The sequence below is a fragment of the Adiantum capillus-veneris genome, chromosome 27 (genome assembly GCF_014529385.1).
Source record: "Adiantum capillus-veneris isolate H3 chromosome 27, ASM1452938v2, whole genome shotgun sequence".
Taxonomy (NCBI): domain Eukaryota; kingdom Viridiplantae; phylum Streptophyta; class Polypodiopsida; order Polypodiales; family Pteridaceae; genus Adiantum; species Adiantum capillus-veneris.
In genome coordinates, this window is record NC_140957.1 from 98028031 (window position 1) to 98050881 (window position 22851).

Genomic DNA, 22851 nt, shown 5'->3' on the forward strand with positions numbered 1-22851 from the left:
TGACCTTGGCATGCGAGTGCCGAGGTCTCACTGTCTCAAAAAAAGCACCTGTCACTCTGTCACCCACCTGAGTCCACTGAGATGCCTGTCGGTGAAAGGCAAACTCATGATGCCTCTCCTCTGTGCAAGCAAGCTCCTGTCGAGCCTACTGTAACTGCTCCTCCAACCATGGACTGTCTGGATGCTGCTCCTACATCCACTGTAGTGAAGCAATGCCTCGTCTGAGACGCTGCTCCTCCTCTCTCGCTACAGCCCGTCGAGCCAGAGACTCCTGGAGAAAAAAGTGGCTAAGCTGAGCTAGGCCTAAGGCCACTCTGTCTGCAGGTAGAGCCTGGTTGTCCATGCCCTCTGTCCAGAGAGCCTCTACCCTCTCTCTGAGTGCTAAGTCCAACAAGACCCGCTCTGGGATGCGAAGCATTGTGCTCCCACTCCTCTGCCTGTCTGCCACTGTGAGGATCACTGGAGCATGGTCCGAAAAGGATGTCCCTGCCAGGATGCCCACTGATCCCCCCAAGTCACTGAAGTGGTCACTAGTGTAGAAGCGATCTATCCGCGATAGATTCACTCCTCCCACTCTGCGGTCCAATCTAGAGAAGGCAAGACTCGCTGGAGGCCTCACAAAGCCAGAGTGCTACCATGTATCCGAGACCCTCAAAGTCATACACAACCTCTCCCAAGCTGCTAACTCGACTCCATGCACAGTAGCATGGCTGCCTCCAATCCTATCAAAAGGGTCCTCCAACATGTTGAAGTCCCCTCCTACACACCAATGGTCAGCCTGTGGCAAAGACTCAACAATCTGTGACCAAAACTCTGCACGAGCACTCGCCACATTGGGCGCATAGATGTTCAGGAAGCCCACAAGGCCACCCTGAACCTGCATAGTAATCCACTGAGCCCTGCCTGGCACAATAATCCCTCTGCCCACAATGGCCTGCTGCAATGAGTCCGCAATAGTCATACATACCCCACCTTGGATGCCTCCAGGTCCAAAAGCAGCTGACCAAAAGGTATCATATCGTCCACGCAAAATCTGACCACATCGCCGAATGCGGCTCTCAGACAGATGGTGCTCCTGAAGCATAAGGAGATCAATCTCTCCTCCCACAAGGCAACGCTGAAGCTCCTGACGCAATCGGCCCCGCTGTCGCTGAAACTGGGGCCCACCTAGTCCCTGCACGCTCCACGAGACGATACTCATGGGGAGCGAGAGAGAATAGATGATGCCGCAACAGCAAGACGGGCTATCTTCGAGGCTGGCTTGGATGGGCAGCAAGACGGGCTATCTTCGAGGCTGGCTTGGATGGGGAGTAATCCGCATCCGAGCGTCCTCTAGATAGGCAAGACTGCAGTGAGTGCCTAGCCCAAGCCCAAGCAGAGCGAGCCGTACGTAAAGCAACCTCCTCTGTCCAGGAGTCCTCATGAATGTATACATAGCAAGGCAAACACTGCGTATCAGCAAAAAAGTACACCACAATGTGCCTACATCCTGCTGAGTCAGGGGGTGTCACCGCAAACTTGGCCAGTGGCCACAAAGTCTGCAGCAAATCTATAACTCCAAGTTCTCCCATGTGGTGAGAGAACTCGAGAACCTGTGTATGCAACCATCCCACCACTGAGTCAAGGGACCACTCTGTCTCGGCCCTACCACAGAGGGGGAAGGAGAAACCAACTGCTGAGTCCAAGGCCTCTGTCCCCCTAGCGGCGAGGAACAAAGCATGGACCCTGAAGCAGGCTGCCTCGTGGTCTGCTGCGGAATCGCCGGGAAAGCGAGTAAACCCGTAGTCGAAGAAATCCCAGCGGCGTCGGAGGTCAATGCTCATCAGACCACGAGGGATAGCTGCAAGGGAAGATGTCTGAATCTGCAGAGGGGGCCGCAAGAAGGGCTGACCCTCTCTCGCTAGGCGACTCGTGGCAAAGGCGCTACCAAGAGATCTCCTAGCCGCCGGCGAGGAACCAGTCTCCTGAGTCGACTGTGGAACTGGAGCAGGAGGGGGGGGAGGGGAAGAGGAGCGGGGTGGGGCGACAGAGGTAGAGGGGCGAGGTGGGGAGTGGACGGGAGCAGAGGGCGGGGGGGAGGATGAGGAGGAGGAGGGGAACTCTGAAGGGGGGGCGGCTGGCGAGGGTGAAGCAGAGGTGGAGGCTGGCGTAGGGGGCTCCTCCTACTCAAGAGGACCAAAGCGGTTCCCTGTGGAAACCCACTGCTGCTGAGTAGGCACCTGAGGGCCACTCTGAGTGCCAGGCTGTCGCTCGCTGGGGCCCCTGGCGTCGACGGCCACGGGCTTGCTACCACCCCTCCTCTGTTGGAGCCCCAGGCTCGGAGGGTGGCTCTGAATCTATGCGCTGTGCCGCTGGCTGTGGCTGCGGCCCAGCCTTGGCAGGCTGGGGCTGAGGCTGAGGTGCAGGTCGTGGCCTCCTCCGTGGACAGGCCTTCGCTAGGTGGCCCATCTGTCTGCAAATGAAGCACAGGTTCGGGAGGCCCGAGTACTCCACACTCTGTCTAAACCAACCCCCACTCACCCGAGGCAGAAGGATGACCTTCGAGAGCATGTGGGTATCTCTGACCAAAACTCGAACTGAGGGGATGAAGCCGCCTTGGCAACTACTGATGCTGCCGTACGAGGTGTCTCCAGGACAGTCCCGATGGCGGAGCCAATCCTGGAAAGAAGTGGTAGGTACTCCCTCCGTAAACCCGGAAAGAAGACTGAGATGGGGATGTCTGCCTCCTGTACTAGCACATCCGAAGTCAGGTCAAAACCATGTCGCCATTGTCGAAAGTGGACGCGTGATGCTCGGATGGCCAGTGGACTCATAGCAATGACCTTGGAAGCCATCTCGGAGGTCTCGAACTCAATCTGGTAGTACCCCCGTCCGAGAATCTGGACATCCAAGATCTTGCCCACCTTTGCGAGAAGGCGGGCCTAGAGAAGGTCTCGCAGCTCTCCTCTGCTAGGACAGGTGCTGAGAATTTTGCACATGACCGAAGTCGCCTGCAAACGCTCTACCTCAACGGCTAGGCTCGCTTGCTCTGTCGGCGATAGAGCAAGTCGAATGGTGGGCTCAGCGCGGTCGGGCGAGGGGGCTTCTGGCGAGTCCCTCTGTGGCGAAGCTGGAGCCTCCATCTGCTACTGCTGTGTCGTAAGAAGAGGTCGACGGGTGGACGCTGCAATCAGGCGCTAGAGACACTGCCCCAAAAACGAAGCAATGCCGAGGAGGCCGAACTGCAGCAGGTGACGAGGAGAAACCGAGGCGGGGGGGGTATAGGGGAAGGCTGGCGACAGCAGGAGGAGGGGGTGATGGGGGGGGAGGGGGGCGGCGGAGGGCAGGCAGCGGGTGGCAGAGAGCAGGCAGCGGGCGGCAGGCAGGCAGAGGGCCGGCAACGGGCGGGCTGGAGGCAGCGCGGGCAGGCAGGGGGCGGCGCAGGATGACAGGCAGCGGGGCAGTGGGGGAGGGGGGAGAGGCAACGGGCTGAGGAGGGGGGGGGGGGGGGGGGGGGGGGGAGGGGGTGAAGCTAGGCGTGCACAGGTGGGCAACAGTAGCGAGCTCAAGGTGGCTCCACTCTTCTACATCCGTTGACAGAAGAGATTTTTTAATGATTGACATATTGCATGTTGAGCACGTTTCTCTCATGGATGAGCACGAATGTATGCGGATTGTTCATGAAAAGCTGAAAAGTTTGTATGTAAGGAAGTCACATTCCAAGTCTCTTCCTTGGCATGACACACTTTCCGAAAGAGCACATGATAGTATGAGCACCAAGCATGGGCATTTCCATTGTGATTTGCCACAGTTGATTGATTTCGATCAAACAAAAAAGATTAGACCTCATTGTTTGCATGTGGTAGATGAACAGGTTGTCACTCCGTCTCTATGTTCATCTACATTGCATGCACAATCTTTAGAGAAGACACGATTTTTTTCCTTCACTTTACATGGAATGGGTATGTTCATGGTTTTGTGTTGAAGATGGTTTCAGGAATTTTCAGCCATGGAGATTCTTGAAGACGAAAGAAGCAGGTCTCTAAACGAAGTTGAAGCAAGGAAGGAGCCACAGAAGACTGTGTCGCTTTCGGCGCGGCCCAAAGAAGCAAGCGTTGCAGACCTTTATGAAGTTCAAGTACCGCTCGACCCACACAGCAGAGTGGGTCGGCAAAGAGTCGGACACTGTTGGCGATCTCCCTCGACGCCATACAGTTCGATACCAGTACCTTACTTTGAAAAGGTGGGGATGTCACGTGACACATCCCAACCCTATGTGTCCGTGGACAAGCTACACCATAGCAGGGTTCCCGTCAATCCAGTCAGTTTAGATTAGTACTGATCTGGCACTTTTGTGAGTCTATTCGTAGACCGTGCATGCCCAGTCACTTAGCATAGATGCATATCCTCCAATTGCACACAGCATGATCATCGGAATTCCCATCAGAATCCATTAGCATCAGTTAGGGGAATTTTCCAATGCATTTAGCCTATTTTCCCTATTTTTGGTATTTTCACTTATTATTTTTAAGTGACTTTCCAACAAAAGTAGGTAGGGCAATTTTGCTAAGTTAATATATAAGCAAACCCAAGTTAGCACTTTCTGTCAGAAGAGGCAGCAGGAGCTTCCCGCTCAACAGGCAACTTCTCAGCAGTACCCCCCCCCTTAGCACCCCCAGCAGATACCATCGCCTAGCCTCTTGCAGTCCTTGGCGTTTTCCAAGATTCAACCCATCGCTAACCATCAGCACCATTCCGCCCTGGAGTTTTCTCACTCCCATAGCCAGCATTTTTCAACCTCAGAAGAGCCCTAGCGATATCAGCCAAAAACGCCAACAGACATCAGCTTTGGTAGCGTTTTTGCAGCAGATTTCAGCATTGGAAAAATGCAAGTTTTCAGCAGATAAATCGCAGTAGAACCGACCCAGATTGGTTGCAAAAGTCCCCCCATCTTTAGCCCAAGAAAACGCAGCCAAAACAATCATTTTCAGCCACCGAAACAGTCCCGAAAAACAGCAGATAGAAGACCTCAGATTTCAGCCACGAAGTCGTCGTCGTCATCGGCATAGTCCAAGTTGCATCAATCCATTGCATACGCATTGTACACCTTTGTGCAATCAAAGTAGACCACTCTCGCCGACGAGAGTTGGGCCTTCGGAGGAGGGTTTTACAACCACTCGGGTGTCGTATCTCTTCTCTCTCCTTCTCTCAGTCTCATTCACTTGCACGCACAATATCCACTCACTTTGTTCGTGATCATAGCACTCTCCACAAGACGGAAGGCTCTCTCCTTCCCTAAGAACTAAAAGGAACCTTGAGCAATAAAGATCACTAATCTTGAGAAAATACAACATTCATTCCGCTGCACCTTACACCCAAAATCAGTGTTTTTGGACTAGTCGTAGATTTCAGCCCATAGCGTTTTTGGACAGCAGTAAAGAGATTGCAGATTTCAGCCCTTAGGTCGGTCTCGTCATCACCGTCGTCATCGCTAACATAGCCTTGACTTGCATCAGTCTCATGCATACCGTTTGTGCCAGTTTGTGCAATCAATAGTAGACCACTCTGGCCGACGAGAGGGGGGCCTTCGGAGGAGGGTTTTACAACGTCTCTGGTGTCGTATCTCTCTTCTCTCTCTATCTCTCAGTCTCATACACTTGCACGCACAGTGTCCATTCACTTTGTTTGTGATCATAGCATTCTCTCATTAAGAACGGAAGGCTCTACCTTCCATAAGAACAAAAGGAACCTTGAGCACAGTTCGGAGCACTAATCTTGAGCAAAGCGCAAACATTCATTCCGCTACACCTGACAAGAGGGGAATGAACACCACTTTGGAAAAAATAGAAACATTCTTTTATTGGCCTGAAATGCAAAAAGATGTGTTTTGTTATGTCACACAGTGCACCATTTGTCAAAAAGCAAAAGCTCCTCAGGGTAAACAGCAAGGCCTCTTGCTACCGCTGCCTATTCTCGACGGGCCCTTTCAGGACATTTCTACATGGTAACACGGAACAGACCCTAAATGTTCCAAAACAACGTTTCGGACGGGCCCGGCTCTGAAACGGAGTCGGGAACGGAACGCCATTCTGGAACACGATGTAACCGGAACGATGACCCATAACGGGGGGAACGGGACGAAACGGCACCGGGAACGGCGGAACAGGAATCCGGGACTGTCAAATCAAAAAGTCAAATTTTTTTTACTAGCCATTTGGAGGCATGTTTGGGGCTGTTTGGGGGCTATTTGGGGATAGGTTTGGGGCTATTTGAAGGGCTGATTTGGGGCTGTTTGAGGGCTATTTAGAGGGCTGATTTGGGCTTGTTTAGAGGCTCGTCTCACCTCCTCCTCAAGCTCTCAACATCTCTACTAAGCTACTCTCCTTGCTAACGCTTTAAGCTTGGACATGGAGCTCTAGCTTCTATCTGTTCTTTTTTGGCAAAAAGCACAACACCCTCAAAGAACAAACGTGGCTTCTACCTCTCTTTCTCAAGCTCCATCCCTCCTCGTGTCTCAAGCTCCATCCCTCCCTCTCGTGTCTCAAGCTCCATTCCTCCCTCTCTCTCTCTCTCTCTCTCTCTCTCTCTCTCTCTCTCTCTCTCTCAAGAGTCAAACTCCATCCTTGTCTCAAGCTCCGTCATCGTAAAAGATGTCTAAATATGGCTCTAAATTAGGATGGTCAAATTCAAAAGCTTAGCTTATAGTTTTTCACTAACATATGAGCCTATAATACATATAATATATATAGTTTCTTTGGTCTACCGTTCCGACCCTGTTCCCATTTCAGCCCCCCTCAAGGAAGGGGATTGGGTCTATTTGAGAATCATGAAGCAAGTTGGAAAGAAGTGTCCTAAGTTGTCTTTCAGAATGTACGGTCCATTTCCTGTCATTATAAAGATCAATGAGGTTTCTATAAAATTGCAATTGCCTAACTCATCGTCAATGCACAACATTTTCCATGTTTCTTGGTTGAAAGTGTTTCAGGGTACAGCTCCAAAAGACATTTCCGAAGAAGAATAACCAGAAATCATAGATGAAGCCGAAGTCATGGACCTGGAGCAAGTCTTGTTGCATCGGTTTCCCCACGGTTCGAAGAAGCAAGTGCGACAATACTTTTTGAATTTAAAGGATCAAGGAACCCACGAGGCAGTGTGGGTTGACAAAGAATTTTTCAGAGATTATCCAGAGTTGTTGGCGGCCTACAAGGAAGCCATGCAGCTCGGTACCAGTACCTCACTTTAAAAAGAAGGGGATGTCACGTGCACATCTAACCCTATGTGCATGTGGACAAGCTATCTCAGATCTGGGGTTCAAGTTAGCCTAGGAAGTGTTCTGGCACCCTTGTGAGCATGTTCGCAGGCCGTGCATGTCCACGCACTTAAGAGTAGTTGCATGTCCTCTGATTGCACAACCATGATCATAGTATGATTACCCAATACCCAGCATGGGCATAAGCCACCACATGAGCACCCATTTTTAACAGCATGTGAACCATCTCCTATAACTTAATAAGTGACCTTAACTTAGTTTTTTAAAAAAAAGGCCAAATCATGGAGCTCTCTAATATCTGCTCGGCCCAGCCTATTGGGAGTATAAAGGCAAGGCTTTGGGCGCAAGGGAGAAGCAAAAGACACAAGAAGTCTACGGTGCGCAAGTGCAACAGAGCCAGCTAGTCAGTGTTTTCTCAACCAGCATCCAGCGTTTTCAGAGTTCCGAATTTCAACATTCTCAGCCCTGATCAGCAGTTCAGATCAGCGTTTTCCTCATCAGCAGGTTCATCGCCAGCGTTTCCAGCAGACCATCGCCAGCGTTTCCAGCAGACCATCATCAGCGTTTTCAGCAGGTCCTCAGCAGCGTTTCAGCAGGACAGCAGCAGCGTTTTTTACTCTCAGATTTCAGCCGAAAGTCTTGGAGCCAGTCGTACCAGATCAGCCAAGCAGTTGCAGATTCGGGTCGGATCAGCCCGCACCTTTATTCCCCTTCAGTTTCAGCCATAGCATCGTCCTCGGCACCGTCGTTATCACCGTCGTCGTCGTCGTTATAGACTTAGCCTCATCTAGCATCATAGAATCAAGACCATTGCATCAAAACCATTGTACCAGATTTGTGCAATCTATAGCATAGACCTCTCTCGCCATAGAGAGGGGGGCCCTTGAAGGAGGGTTTGAGAACCGCCTGGTGTCGTATCTTCTCTCTCTCTCTCTCTCTCTCTCTCTCTCTCTCTCTCTGGGGATCAAAACTACCACCCCATACTCAGTGATGCTTTTGGAGACAGGCAAGAGACCTTTGGAAATGCAAGCCTTACAGAGAGTACAGAGATACCTCATGAAAGTTAAGATGATGCCAGAGAGTCGTCTACTCCACAAGGCATGGCAAACCGGATGTAAGCCACAAAAGAATTACGAGTAAGTTTCTCACATTTAGTCCTGTTAGCAGACATACGGAAATGGTTCTCTAGATGGAATGTGGGAGACCATGTGGACATTCATATAGAGGAACACACCGAACATGAACATGGGCTGAATTTTGACATAAGCATACTTGAAGCCCTACACACTAAATGGAAGACAGCAGTACACAGGTCCAAATTTGAGTACTACGGCAAGCACATCAATACACAATATTGGGAGACCTACATACTGGGGACACTCAGATGCATATAAAGACACCCATGTCCCACCGGGCAAGACGAGCCATTACTTTGATGCGGACGCGATCACACATGCTCAAGATTGAAACGGGAGGGTGGCTGAATATAAAGGAAAATAGGAGGACATGCCCACAATGCAAGTTGAACAAAGTGGAAAGCGAGGCTCATGTCACCGTTGAGTGCCCAGCATACGCACACATCCGTGTTGAATTTCCACAGCTCTTTCAAGGGATGTCTGTAACAAACTGCTAACGTGTCGACCTACTGAAGAACGGAGCTACCGGCCGAGGGGCCTAAACCCTAAGAAGAACAAGTAACAGAAGAAGTGTCACAAAGTGATGACGTGGTTGCCCGAGAGCAAAAACCCTAACCCTAATTTCTGCCAAAAACCCTAACTGCTGAAACCCTAATTATGGAAACGCTAACCCAAAAACCTGCAAACCCTAATTTCTGCCAAGAACCCTAACTGCTGAACCCCTAATTCTGGAAACCCTGACCCTAAAATCTACAAACCCTAATTCTGCTTGCCATGGAAACCCAGCAAATTATAACTTGAAATTTCTCGACATCTTTCAGTAGATGTCTCTTCACGAGCAGACGACCTTGGAGATCCAGTGCGATTGCTATCTTGGGACTACCATCGCCGCCAACAAAAACACTATCTGTCCAAGAGCTGATGGACCATGCTCTGCTCGGCTACGACCTTACGGAATGAACCTAACCCTAATTTTTGGTGCAGGTTCCAGGATGGAAAGTCGGTCGACTTTTCGAGCTCGACTGATGTGGAGATTGCTTTTTTAAGTTTCAAATCTATTTGAGAACTTGTTTGGTGATCCTGTTTGGAATTTGTTTGAAATGGATGCTATTTGTTTTGAACCTGTTTTGGTGCCGATTTGAATTGTTTGACTCTGGTTTGATACTGGTTTCAATGATTGGTGATTTTACTCCCGGGTTGAGAAGTGAGAAATGATGATTGAGAATGTTTTTACTCATGGCCCGGACCCTTGTGGTTATTTGCGGGGGGAGTATTGAATGATTGAAAATTGTTGTTTTACTCATGGCCCGAACCCTTGTGGTTATTTACGAGGGGAGTATTGTTGTTGTTACTCATGGCCCGGACCTGCATGGTTATGCGAGAGGAGTATTAAGAAGTCTGAGCAGTGATTACTCTCAGCACCTCCAAACGGCGCAGGCTGCGGTCTGGGGGGCGTTTGGTTGTAAAGGCCTCTATATCTCATGGCCTGGACCTTTTTAGGTTATTTGCGGGAGGAGTGACGAGGGAGTCGTTGAACAGCTCATGGCCCGGACCTAGATGGTTATTTGTGGGGGGAGTGTTCATCGGCGGCTTTATGTTTCTATGTCTTGTAACATGCATATGTGAGCATTTGTGTTGCATTGTGATGTGCCAACTACTAAATATTCCTAATTGGATGAGATTGCCTGGGTATGTAATTTTAGTGCATCAAGACACCCGTAGAAGATCAGTACGGTCTGGGTGTGATGGCTAATTTTACTACGCCGGTATATCAAGAGTTCCGATCTGGACGAAAGGAGAAGCTAACTCCTTAATAAAAAGAGCAAACTGATTGTCCCTCAGAAATTTTTGAGCTAACTTGAGTTGTTTTGCAGATATGCTATAATCGAGGACGATTACTCTCTTTCAAGGAGGGGAGATGTAACAAACTGCTAATGTGTTGACCTACTGAAGAACGGAGCTACCGGCCGAGGGGCCTAAACCCTAAGAAGAACAAGTAACAGAAGAAGTGTCACAAAGTGATGACGTGGTTGCCCGACAGCAGAAACCCTAACCCTAATTTTTGCCAGAAACCCTAACTGCTGAACCCTAATTCTGGAAACCCTAACCCCAAAACCTGCAAACCCTAATTTCTGCCAGAAACCCTAACTGCTGAAACCCTAATTCTGGAGACCCTAACCCTAAAACCTGCAAACCCTAATTCTGCTGCCAGAAACCCTAAAACTGCAGAAACCCTAACCCTAACCCTAAGGGCAGACATGTTTTGCGTTGGCTGATGACGTGGCAGGCTGTACGGATTTCCGTGATTTACGCTGGCAGCTTTTGGCTTTGCTTTTGGACCATAAGCTTTTGAGTTTTAAAAGCTTTTTACTGTAACTGCTTTTCAGGCCAAGGGCCTTTAAATATGAGGCTAGGGCTCATTCTCTGGCATGCTTCCTGGAGAAGGTGAAAGTCTGGAGTACCGGCTTGTACTTTGATGATGCAATATAAAGAAATACCGAAAGGGGCACCAAGGTTTGGGGCCAATACTCTCTGGGGTGGACTTCTGCCACTCCGTATCGCGTGTCGTCTCTCTCTTTCAGTTCAATTGTTATTGAAGTGCTAAAAGTCTATTCAGTCTGTTCTTTTCTATTGGCACGTGGTGCCCGCCTTGTGACAATGTCACCTTTGAGGAGCTTCTCTCTCGGATACACCCCTCCCCGGTAGCTTTAGGCATCTACTTTGCCAAAATATTGGATCATCACACAACACTCACACACAAGAAAGCTACTAGCCCACTACCCCCTCCCACATGAGGGGAGCATCTTGTAGACCTTTTGTGGTCCCATGGGTCATTTTGGCCCCTCGAGGACGTAAATACATCATCATCATCGTCTCTCTCTCTCTCTCTCTCTCTCTCTCTCTCTCTCTCTCTCTCTCTCTCTCTCTCTCTCTCTCTCATTCACTTCCGCTGCACCTTATACACTTGGAGAGTTTACCCGCGAGATGCGGGAGATCAGGCATCATTACGCGACTACATCCGGAGTCACCCAGAGCTTGGCTTGCATGGTAGTGTAGTTGCTCTTCTACACTCTTGATCATTTGGATTGCTACCATTCAGAGTTACTTACACTCACCCTCGGTAACCTTACAGCAGACTTATCCCACAACCTGGATAATAGGCCACTCCCAGCTCATTCACATTGAGAGCCACACCGAGTTGCGGTTTAGTGGCGTTGTTGGCGCAAATTCTGTTTTGGTTGACACCCGAGGATTGGAGGCAGGAGTTACAGGCAAGACGGCGCAAACAGATTGGTCTGGCCTTTCCTCTTCTCAAAGATTATTCACAACGCAGACTGCTCAGTCTGGCTTCCCTACTTCTACACGATGTTCACCGTGCAGATAGCTTGGTCTGACCACACCTCTTCTCAAAGACTCTTCACAACGCAGACTATTGAGTCTGGCTTTTCCCTCATCTTGGATTACCCTACCTACTGACAGGACACCATTAGGTGGTGGTCCGTGCGGTCTATCCGTGACTGCTGCTGCAGCTTAAGGTAGCAGTGCAGACTGTCTAGTCTGGCTTTCCTTGTTTCAGAGGACGTTTACGGCGCAGATTGCTACATCTGGCCTTCCTGGAGTTTTTAAATTTTCACAGCTTAGCCTCCTGGCCACACTGGTTTACAGGTTCAAGCATTCACAGGCTTCCAGTCATTCTCATGATGGTTCTTGAGCTTCCCCATTTTCTCCACACGGTTTGACTACAGACACCACAAATCCTATTGGGTAGGACACTTGCAGGTCTATTGGCACTTCTTTTACGACAAGGAGTTGTTTTTACACTCATTCAGGACCTTCATGCAATATCTTCACCCTGTATCGGCGGAGTACAGCAATTTGCTACACTGCTCGTGACGGCACTTTACCATGGAGATTCCTTGGCGGTCATGACGCTGCTACACTCGTGGAGTTCGCTTGAGTATTGTCCTTCAATGGACATCGCAGCAGACATCTTCATCGTTTGCCTCACATCTTCGGCTTTATGCGGTTTGTTCAGCATCACGTGTTGAGAGGGGGTGTTAGATTTACACCACATTGCTACTTCACTCAGGTCTAGGGCGTACATGTACGGCTAGTATGTCTCCGGATGTCCCTGGGCTGGCCACCCACTGCACTATCTCGCCGCCCACTTCTGGGCCGGCCGCCTTCATTATGTCCAGGCGCCCTATATTTCCTTTTTTATGCTGGGTCGTGGGGTTTTCTCAGGCATTCCCTACCTCCCCTTGGGCACCTATATATGGGGCCAGGGGGGTACCCACTTCCACAAATATAGACTCACACACCTGATGTATTGAGGGTCTCTGTGGGGGGCTGATCCCCCCCTTTCCCCATCTCTAGCGTTTTGTGTCTCTCTGTCTCTCTCTCCTTCCTCTCTCACGCTTTCGCACGCGCACTCACACTCCCAATGTGAGAGGAATGAAGGGCTACAAACGCAGCTCTCGACGATGTAACAAACTTGGACACTCCAAGTCAAGAATCAACCGCGACAGCACCAAATAACCACTTCAAAACAATTCACAGATCACAATAGATTTGCACTGGCCCGGCGGAGTTCCGTGCCTAGAGATATTGGCCCCAAAGACTGGCGCCCCTTTCGGTATTTCTTTTTGTATTAATCAATCATCAAAGTACAAGAGAGCGGTTAGGGTTTCACTCTCAGACTCTGCGTCCAGATGCTCTGAGAAGTGAGGCCCTCACCACTAATTTAAAGGTTACAAGGGATGCCCAAAAGCAGAGCCCCAAAAGCTTTTAAAATCAAAAGCATCAGTTCTCTCTCTCTCTTGAGAGTCTTTTCTCTTTTTTTTATAAAGAAAAAGCAACAGCAAAATTAGCGTCGCTCATCATTTTCTATTCAAAAAATAATAATAATAATAATAATAATAATAATATTCCGCCTCCGCGATTTCCGGAATTTAGGGTTTTTGGCAAAAATTAGGGTTTGCAGGAATTTTAGGGTTTCTGGCAGAAATTAGGGTTTCTGATGTCCGCCACGTCATCACTTTGTGACATACCCCCCTCTTGAAAGCATTGTAATCGACCGCGATTACGCCTGCAAAACCGACAAAAGCCATAAACTGTCTTAGCAGACACTGACTGTTAGTACCTACGTACTAGGAACACACATCTAGCACATGTACAAAATCGACAGTCACATCACACGACATCACAGGACATCACCAGACATCACAGGACATCACATGACATTCAACATTCATTCGGATCTTAGACCATGATTTATCGGCAATGTAGCTAGCAATCACATCTAGGTCCAATCGGGACCTCATCGATGTCCGATTGACTAACCCCTATTGCAACCATGTCTATTCGAGATCAATCAGACCAAAATGCTGCAGTCATTTCGGCTATCAGTTCCTACACTCACAAGAAGTCAAGAACAAATCAGTATCATAATCAGGAATTCCATTTCATAAAGTCATCCAGCAGAATCCTGTCAGCTCTCAGTATCCCTGAAGCTCAAAGAGACATCAGTGACTTTAGTATCAAAATCGAGGCATCTGTTGACAAAGGAGTGGAGTGACTCCCCTCTTGTGCATCCCACTGCACCAGATCTTCGGCCAAGCTGAGTTCTGGGTTCCATTTGGAGTAGACTATGCTAAACCAAAACATCGAGGTAAAGTTTCACAATCCGAGGAGTATCTGCTAGGTCCTCCTCCTCCATCCACTTCGCATCAAATGCAGGAAAGTTCTTGAACTTAACCAAGAACCGCCTTCGGACTTTACCCTTATTCTTCGTATCATTATGTGCCAAAATCTGTTCAGGAACAAGGATCTCCTCGTTTTCTTCCACTTTGGGTTGCTCATCAGGCTCCCCATCATCAGGCACATCACCCTTAACAGGGTTCAAGAGACTCACATGCAATGCATTATGAATCCTCCAAGTATCTGGCAGTTTCAATCGGAAGGAGACATCATTTATCTTGTCAGTAATCTGGAAAGGTCCGTAGTATCACATACTAAGCTTTGGAAAAAGCCTCTCCTTTCCCTGTTTCTTTCTTAGGCGTGCCTTCTCAAAAGTAAGAGCACCCAATCATCCTCCTTCAGTTTCCAGTCGCGACGATGGCGATCCGCTGCCTTTTTCTGTCGTTCTTGAGACTTCTGTAAAGTCTCGCGAACCTTGGCAAAAGCCGTATCCAAATCTCGCGAATATTCTTCCGCTTCAAATTTCTAATCTTTCGTGCTCTGGAAGGATGGAACCTTCGCAGCAGTTTCAACAATCTCACATGGCGTCTTCCCCGTCGAAGAGTGTATCGTGTTATTGTAGGCAAATTCCACCAAAGGTAAGTTCTTTTCCCATTGAGTCTTCTGATCCGAGATACAAGACTTCAATAAATCTAAAATCACTGAATTGACAATCTCAAATTGCCCGTCAGTCTGCAAGTGGAACGATGACGAGAACTGCAACTGCGTGCCAATGTTCTCCCAAATTGCTTTCCAAAACAAACTCATAAATCTGGGGTCTCTGTCGGAGACAATCGTCTCAGGCGTGCCATGTAATCGGAAAATCATCGTGATCATTCTGTATTCTCGGGAGATTAAAAAAAATGAAATCCATTTCAATATTTTCCGAGGGGCGGGTGGGTGGGTATGGGTAAAGGCTGTAACAATCCCTGTGCCTTATGCCTGTCAAACTTGACCTTCTAGCATACCAAGCAACTGCGCACAAACTCTTCCACATCCTTCTTCAGTCTCCGCCAAAAGAAATCTCTCTCTACCCCTTTCATGGTGGTAGCAATGCTGCGGTGACCCGTAAAAGGTGGACAGTGGCAATCAGTCATAACCTTTTCCCTCAACGGCTGTGTAACGCACAACATAGTCTTTTTCATCAAGTAGCCTTCCCGAAGGGAGTATCCAGCTACTGTCTCCCCATCCCGTATCCGTGTGAACATATCTGCAAAACCTGTATCTGTGGCATACTGATCGACCATATCCTCGAAGCTCCTATGATGTATCGCGGAAATAGCCAGAACCAACGGTTTCCGAGACAAAGCATCTGCCACCACATTCTTCTGTCCCTGCACATGGACAATCTGGAAGTGGAATTGTGACAAGATGTTCACCCACCGCATCTGCTTTTCCGAAAGCTGCTTCTGTGACAAGAAGTAGCGCAAACTCTGATGGTCTGTAAAGACAGTAAAATCCGCTCCGAGTAGGTAATGCCGCCACTGAGTAAGAGCATGGATAACCGCCAAAAGCTCTTTCTCATAAATCTGTGCTGTCATCTCCGGCCTAGAGAACAAACGGCTCTCGTAAGCTATGACATGGCCTTCTTGCATCAAGACCGCACCCAGACTACGACCACAAGCATCACAATATACTTCGAATGACTTCTGCAAGTCCGGCAAAGTCAAAATAGGTCCCGTAGTCAATTTCTCTTTCAATGTCTGAAAGGCAGTCACCTCTGTGGGTCCCCACGAAAAAGGTACTCCTTTCTGTGTCAAGATATGCAAAGGGGAAGCAACCTCTGCAAACTTTCGTATGAACCGCCTGTAGTATGAACATAGTCCCAAGAAGCTTCTAACTTCATGGACATTCCTCAAATCGGGCCAATCACGAATAGTCTCTATCTTGGCCGGGTCCATTTGCACTCCTGTTGTGTTGCTGACACAATGTGTCCCAAAAAGTGTATCCATGGTAGGAAAAAATTCACTTTTCTTTGCATTAATCACTAGCGTGTGATCTCGTAATGCCTAAAAGACTTGAAGCAGATGATCTCTGTGTTCTGCCTCATTCTTCGAGAAAACAATGATGTCGTCAAAGAAAGTGCCAACAAATAGCCTGTACTCTCGAAAAATCCTGTCCATCATCCGGTTAAATGTCGCAGGAGCATTGGTTAAGCCAAAAGGCATCACCAAAAACTCAAATAACCCAAAAGTCGTCCGAAAAGCTGTCTTGTAGACATCTCCTGGCGCTATCCTGATCTGATGATATCCACTCTTCAAGTCAATCCTGCTAAAGCACGAGGATCCCTGTAACCTGTCGAGTATATCATCGATCCTAGGAATCGGAAATCTGTTCTTGATGGTGATTTCGTTGAGAGTGCTATAATCGATGCACATTCTCCAAGATCTGTCTTTCTTCAAAATCAACAACACTGGAGAGCAATACGGTGAAGTACTAAGCTGGACAAGACCCTTTTCCAAGAGGTCTTTCACTGAGTTCATAATCTTTTCATTCTGTACTCGGCTCACACAATAAGGTGGCCGATTCCGTGGTGTGCTTCCAGATATCAGATCAATGGTATGATCTTCAGGCCCTCTCAAAAGCAATCGGCATGAGCGTGGAGAAAAAAATCTTGGCGTTCTTTTCTTCAGGTCAAAACATATTCAACTTTTATCCATGGTTCAGTTCTCCCAAAAGAATGAGTAAGAAAACTGAAGTTCATCAAGTACAATCTCTAAGCCCTTCATTTATTTATCAAAGTCGCTTTCTCGGCCCGGTAGTCAACCACGGCATAGTTCTTGTGGTACCAAGGGATCCCGAGTAGAACGTCACTCACGTGCCCTGAACACCCCTGTCATTGCAAACGAAGTTTGCCAATGCTCGGTGTAATGGCAACATCCCATCCGGGTGCCAGTCGAACTACCTCCGCCTGTGGCGTCAGTCTGTCGGGCGTAGTTCCAAATCGAGCCGCCAATTCCAAGTGAAAAGAAGTTGGCCTTGGCTCCTTCAAAAGAGCTTCTACATCCTTCACTTTGCCCCAAAAAAAAAACGGCAAAGTTTGTACTTTCATTCATTTGATTCGGTGCAAGTCCCACGCCATGTGGTACCAGTTCTGCTTTTCTATCTGCCTTTTCTGCCACATTCCTCAGCTGCTCTCGAACTCTCAGACCTGTCATCGTCTTTATCATTCTGTTCTTTCTGTGCCTTATCAGGGCACTTTGCGGAAATATGTCCATGTTTCCCGCATCCAAAGCACTTCCCCTCTCTGATGAAGCGAGCTCTCTCCTCAGGAGTAAGCTTGGGTCGTGCATCCTTTTTTTTTCTCTGGGTTGCTCTTTTTCATTCTACTTTCATTCCCAGAAGTCTGTTTGGCTCGTTGTGTCATGGCCTCATCTGTGGGGTAAGTCAGACTGCCAGAGTGAATGGCAAAGCCCCGCTTCGCATGACTCATCAACTCCTGAATAGAAGCTGACTTCTGTTCCAAGCAGTGATCTCGGATCTCTGTAGGTAGACCCAAGGTAAACCGCTCAATTTGTTCTCTGAACGAGATCTTCTTGAATGAAGAGGCGGGTAGAAAAGAGCTCCAGAATCTTTCACAATAAGAATTCACTGTATCGCTCTTGGTCATCCGGAGATGGTTCCAAGCAGCTCGTATATCTCGCTCAAACTCTTGAGTCAACCAAGAAGAAATAAAAAGCCTCTTGAATTTCAGCCATGTAACTGGCACAGTCTTGCTTAATAGAAGCGTGGACCACCAAGTACGAGCATTCCCCTTAAAGTAAGAGGCAGCTCTCCGAATCTTGGAGTGCTCTGAATAGCGTCCTCCCGCGAAAGCGATGTCAAACTGGTGTATAAAAGACAAAGCCTTCGAAGCATCTGAGTATCCTGAAAAGTATCAAACTTGATCGAGTGGCCACCTTCCTTAAACTCTCGGACTTTCTTGCTTTTATCTTCGAGAAAGTCATACTGGTTGGCTTTGTAAAAATTCTTCTTGTTCGCATAAAACTTTCCGTCATCGGAATCTGAGCTGTCTGTAGACGAGTCCTCAGTAGAACTGTCAGTCTCTGGGCGAGATTTAGCCTTCTTTGCCTTTCTCTTGCCCTTTCCAAAGCGTTGCTTCTTGCTTCGCTTTTTACCTTTTCTGTCTTCTTCGCTCGAATCCGAGGAGCTAGAAGAACTGTCAAAAGAAGAAGAAGAAGAACTGGGTAGGTCTTCAAACTTGACGCGCTTCTTCAATTTCTTTGCCTTGTCAAATGTCGACCGACGATCCAAATATCTCGGGAAGTCAGTGCCTTTCTTCTGCTTTTTGCCGTGCTTTTTGGCTTTCTTTTGCGTGTCAAAAAGCTGAGCAATCCGTGCATCAACCACGTTCTCCAGTTCCTTCTCCGTATATTTCTTGGAGGCAGAAGGTTTCTTGAGAGCGGGTTTCGGGAGTGGTGTTGTGGTTCTCTGCCACTCCATCTGTACCTCTTCCAAAGAGGTCTGGTTCATATATTTTGCCATCTTCGCTTCCTTGGCAAAATTGAGCATCATCATTGTTGCATCGCTGATCAACTGGCGACGCTCTATCTCTCGCCGCTCCGCCTAAGTAGGCCAAGGCGGGCCATACTCTCTGCCTGAATCTTCGTTGTGATCCCAGCCCGCATCTCCAGATGCAGAGGGAGTCGACTGATCATTGCCTGAAGCCATAGGTGCCACGGAAAAAAAATTCGGGGATCGGATTTCCCGTAGAAGAGAAATCGGCCGTGCTCTGATACCACTGTAACAAACTTGGACACTCCAAGTCAAGAATCAACCGCGACAGCACCAAATAACCACTTCAAAACAATTCACAGATCACAATAGATTTGCACTGGCCCGGCGGAGTTCCGTGCCTAGAGATATTGGCCCCAAAGACTGGCGCCCCTTTCGGTATTTCTTTTTGTATTAATCAATCATCAAAGTACAAGAGAGCGGTTAGGGTTTCACTCTCAGACTCTGCGTCCAGATGCTCTGAGAAGTGAGGCCCTCACCACTAATTTAAAGGTTACAAGGGATGCCCAAAAGCAGAGCCCCAAAAGCTTTTAAAATCAAAAGCATCAGTTCTCTCTCTCTCTTGAGAGTCTTTTCTCTTTTTTTTATAAAGAAAAAGCAACAGCAAAATTCGCGTCGCTCATCATTTTCTATTAAAAAAATAATAATAATAATAATATTCCGCCTCCGTGATTTCCGGAATTTAGGGTTTTTGGCAAAAATTAGGGTTTGCAGGAATTTTAGGGTTTCTGCTGTCTGCCACGTCATCACTTTGTGACAGACGATGCCGATGATGGACAGCAATGGGAGCACTCGATGCGGTGAGGGAATGGCCGAGAAGAGGCTCAATGGGTTGCCGAAGTATTGGACCGCATTTGGATGGCTGGCGTTTGCAAATCTTGCCGATCGCCCGCGAGGGAATGGGCTGAAAACTGAAAACGCTGACTGATCTGCAGGGAACAAGCTGGTGCTAGGGCTGAAAGAGCAAATTGCTGGCTGAACTGCTGTCGAAAACGCCAAGGCTAATCTGGAGTTGAAAAACGCTAGGGTCGGTCTGCTATTGCAAAACACTGAGGCTCTCCTCCAGCTAGCGCTTCCAAATATGTGTGGAAACGCTAACCTTATATATGACTTTTGGCAGGTCGGGAAACTTAGATCAAGTCGGGTAAAATGTGCAAATGAGCGCACATAGGAGACAACTCACTGCTTGGTGACTCACCAACTGAACCGACACGTTCCTCTAGCCCAAACTTAGATGCTCGTCATGCCAGATGCCCACCGTAGTGTAATAACATCTACCAAAACGCTTGTACAAACCATTTATGCAAGAGGGTCCCAAAATTGGAAAACCTAATCTAATGCCAGACATGCAAGTTTTGCGAACAGGGTCACAAAATTGCTGGTACTAATCCTTCTAGGATTTTAGGCATTCCTATCTAGAGATATGTACAGAATTGGCTTTGGAAGTCGATATAACATGTCCACGTGGCACATAGAGCAATGGGCACGTGAAATAGTGGCCCATTGGTGGGACAAAGATAGAGCAACCACATGTACTCATGATAGCATTTATGACACTATGTTGTAGTTTGAGCCGAGTTTGTTGCACCACCCACGATCGGAAAGACCATATTTTAGACTGTATGCCTTCTAGATAGATTTACAACGATGCCACCCAACCAGATATCAAACAAAGCTTTCGAGGCTTCTAGACAGCTCGCTAAGACAAGGGATAGAGGATCATGGTGGCACACCTCCAAGAGCCCAAGACAAAGGGGTGGCATTTGACACTCTAGTCACACTAGCATTGATGTACGGAGCCACATTATTATGGGCACCATCTAGTGAACACAAATAGAGCAACCACACGTACTCATGATGGCATCTATGGCACGCAGCAAACCCTCGATACCTCATGCTATAGTTCAAGCTGAGTTTGTTGCACCATCCATGATAGTGAATATCATATTTTAGACTATATGCCTTCTAGACAGATTTACAAAGATGCCACCTAATCGAATATCATAAAGAGCTTTTAAGGCTTCTAAATAACTCACTAAGACAAGGGACACAAGATCATGGTATGGCCAAGTCACAGGAGGAACAAAGGCCTGAGGCATAACTTTTATGCAGCTATATACACGGGAGACATAAATATCACTCAGATAGCCTCCACCTCCGAACATAGTTTTTCCCAGATGCATCCAAGTCCGGTTGAAGTATCATTGAGGTTTTCGAGACTTCCCCAGTGATTAAAAAAAATGAGGTCCCCTTTTTAAATGATTTTTGCCATACAAAGATCAGAGACGAGTTCCACCAAGAGACTACACAGCGTCTGGCTAAGATCAGATCTAGGATTTTCTTCAAGGAGCTGTTGACACCCACACTATACTACACACCAAGTATAGTACAGGATGCAGGATGCAGCTAGCTAGATTGCACGTCATGCTTGTATACACTATTTGCACTACAAGCCCCTAGAAATAAAGTTACATCCTCCATCTATCATTCCCCCGTACTTAGTCTTTCATTTTCAGTTCAACTTTTCCATTTTTGGGATGACACAGGACATACACACATGTACATAGATGCATCTCAAAAGCCGAGCTCGGTTTTTCGAAGACATCAATAAATCTCTCTCTCTCTCTCTCTCTCTCTCTCTCAGAACTTACCCCCAAATGCGTACACTGCAAGAAGAACGAGGGGGCTCAAGAGCACGTTGACGAGAGGCCCAACGACTGGCACGCTGGAGATGATGGGAAGGCCGGCTCGAACTCGAGCAGAAAGACGCCTCTTCCGTTTACAAGAAACTACCAACTTCTGCGACCGGAGCGAACTCAGCGGAGTGCCCACGAAGGAGCCGGTGATCAAGGGGGCTTTTGTTCTGGGAAGCACCCACAAGGCGGACGCTCCAATCATAAGCGCCATTTGTTACTCTGTGTAGCTCAAATTGTTCATGGTTACGCTCGCCGCATATGCCATATTTTTATTTTGGGAAAATTACCAAAATACCACTCTGATATGTGGAAATTCCAACAATATTTACTTAGTGAGCCAAAGGTCCTTCTTTCGAATAAAGCCAAAGGATTAGTCCACTTGGGTTCAATCCTAACCGTCGAATGGAGCTTAATCCAACGTTAAATATTGACCCAAAAAAAAACAACACTCCCACCTCACATTTAGTAGTAGCAAGCAACAGCTCTCCTATCGTCGAAAAAGCAACATTCCTTCTATTGTCGAAAAGCAACATCCCTACTAAGCACTAACAAGCAACAACCCGTCATCATTGGCATCTTCACTCCCCTCTGCCCACATTTTGCACCTCGACTTCTCAAGACAACTTCTCAAGCATCGAGCAAGAGGTCTCTCTCTCTCTCTCTCTCTCTCTCTCTCTCTCTCTCTCTCTCTCTCTCTCATCGTGAATGTGTGTGCAGCAACAGAGCTCCTACATCGTAAACATCTTGTGTCCCCGATCTTTTGCGGAACCATACACTGTAGGCTATGAGCACTTCTTCTTGCTTCTCAACGTGCACCACTCTAGAGGTGGAGCTTCGACCCTATTCATCCCAAGGCAGCTCTTCATCTTCCCAAGATCAAATTTGTCATGTGCCTGCAAATCATGTGAAGGAGAGAGCGACCAATTGTTAACCACTTACGGACACCCTATCACCTTTGACAGACACTTTATTTGAGTCATGGACCGCGCTTGTCGGTCCTATAGGTACGTAGGTGATCGTCGATGAGAGACACACCACTTATCTCATTTTTACATTATTTTTGCTATGACCGACCCCTATGGGCATCCATGTGTGAATGAGTCAGATTCATATAAAAGGTCCATTTTGACCTAAAATCCTCATTCTTGAGGTGCATGCTAAAGAAGTGCTCTTGCTCTACCTCTACCTTCTTCTCCATCGTGTCCATCATGTGCTCATGAGTGTGTGTGTGTGTGTGTGTGTGTGTGTGTGTGTGTGTGTGTGTGTGTCTGTGCACGTGCACTTGAGAGAGAGAGAGAGAGAGTGTGTATGTGTGTGTGTGTGTGTATGTGTGCATGTGCACTTGAGAGAGAGAGAGAGAGTGTGTGTGTGTGTGATCGAGCATTGTGGCAGCATCAACGGCGGCGAGGCGGTTGAGCACGGCGACGGTGGCTCCCTCTTCTTCGCGGCACAGAATCCTTCACGATGATAAGCATTGAGCGGTGAGTGACACACCATTGCCCCCTTTGAGCTTACT

General features: G+C 48.0%; 1 protein-coding gene across 1 annotated transcript in view; it reads right to left on the reverse strand.

The window, feature by feature from the left end:
• LOC147422443 (uncharacterized) overlaps positions 1 to 21598 on the reverse strand; it is an 87824-nt gene extending 66226 nt beyond the window's left edge. The window contains exon 1 of the mRNA XM_086502710.1: positions 21291 to 21598. Coding sequence (XP_086358836.1) covers positions 21291 to 21546 — 256 coding nt within the window. The 5' untranslated portion in view covers positions 21547 to 21598. The remainder of the gene's footprint in view (positions 1 to 21290) is intronic.
• Between the last annotated feature and the right edge of the window lie 1253 nt (positions 21599 to 22851).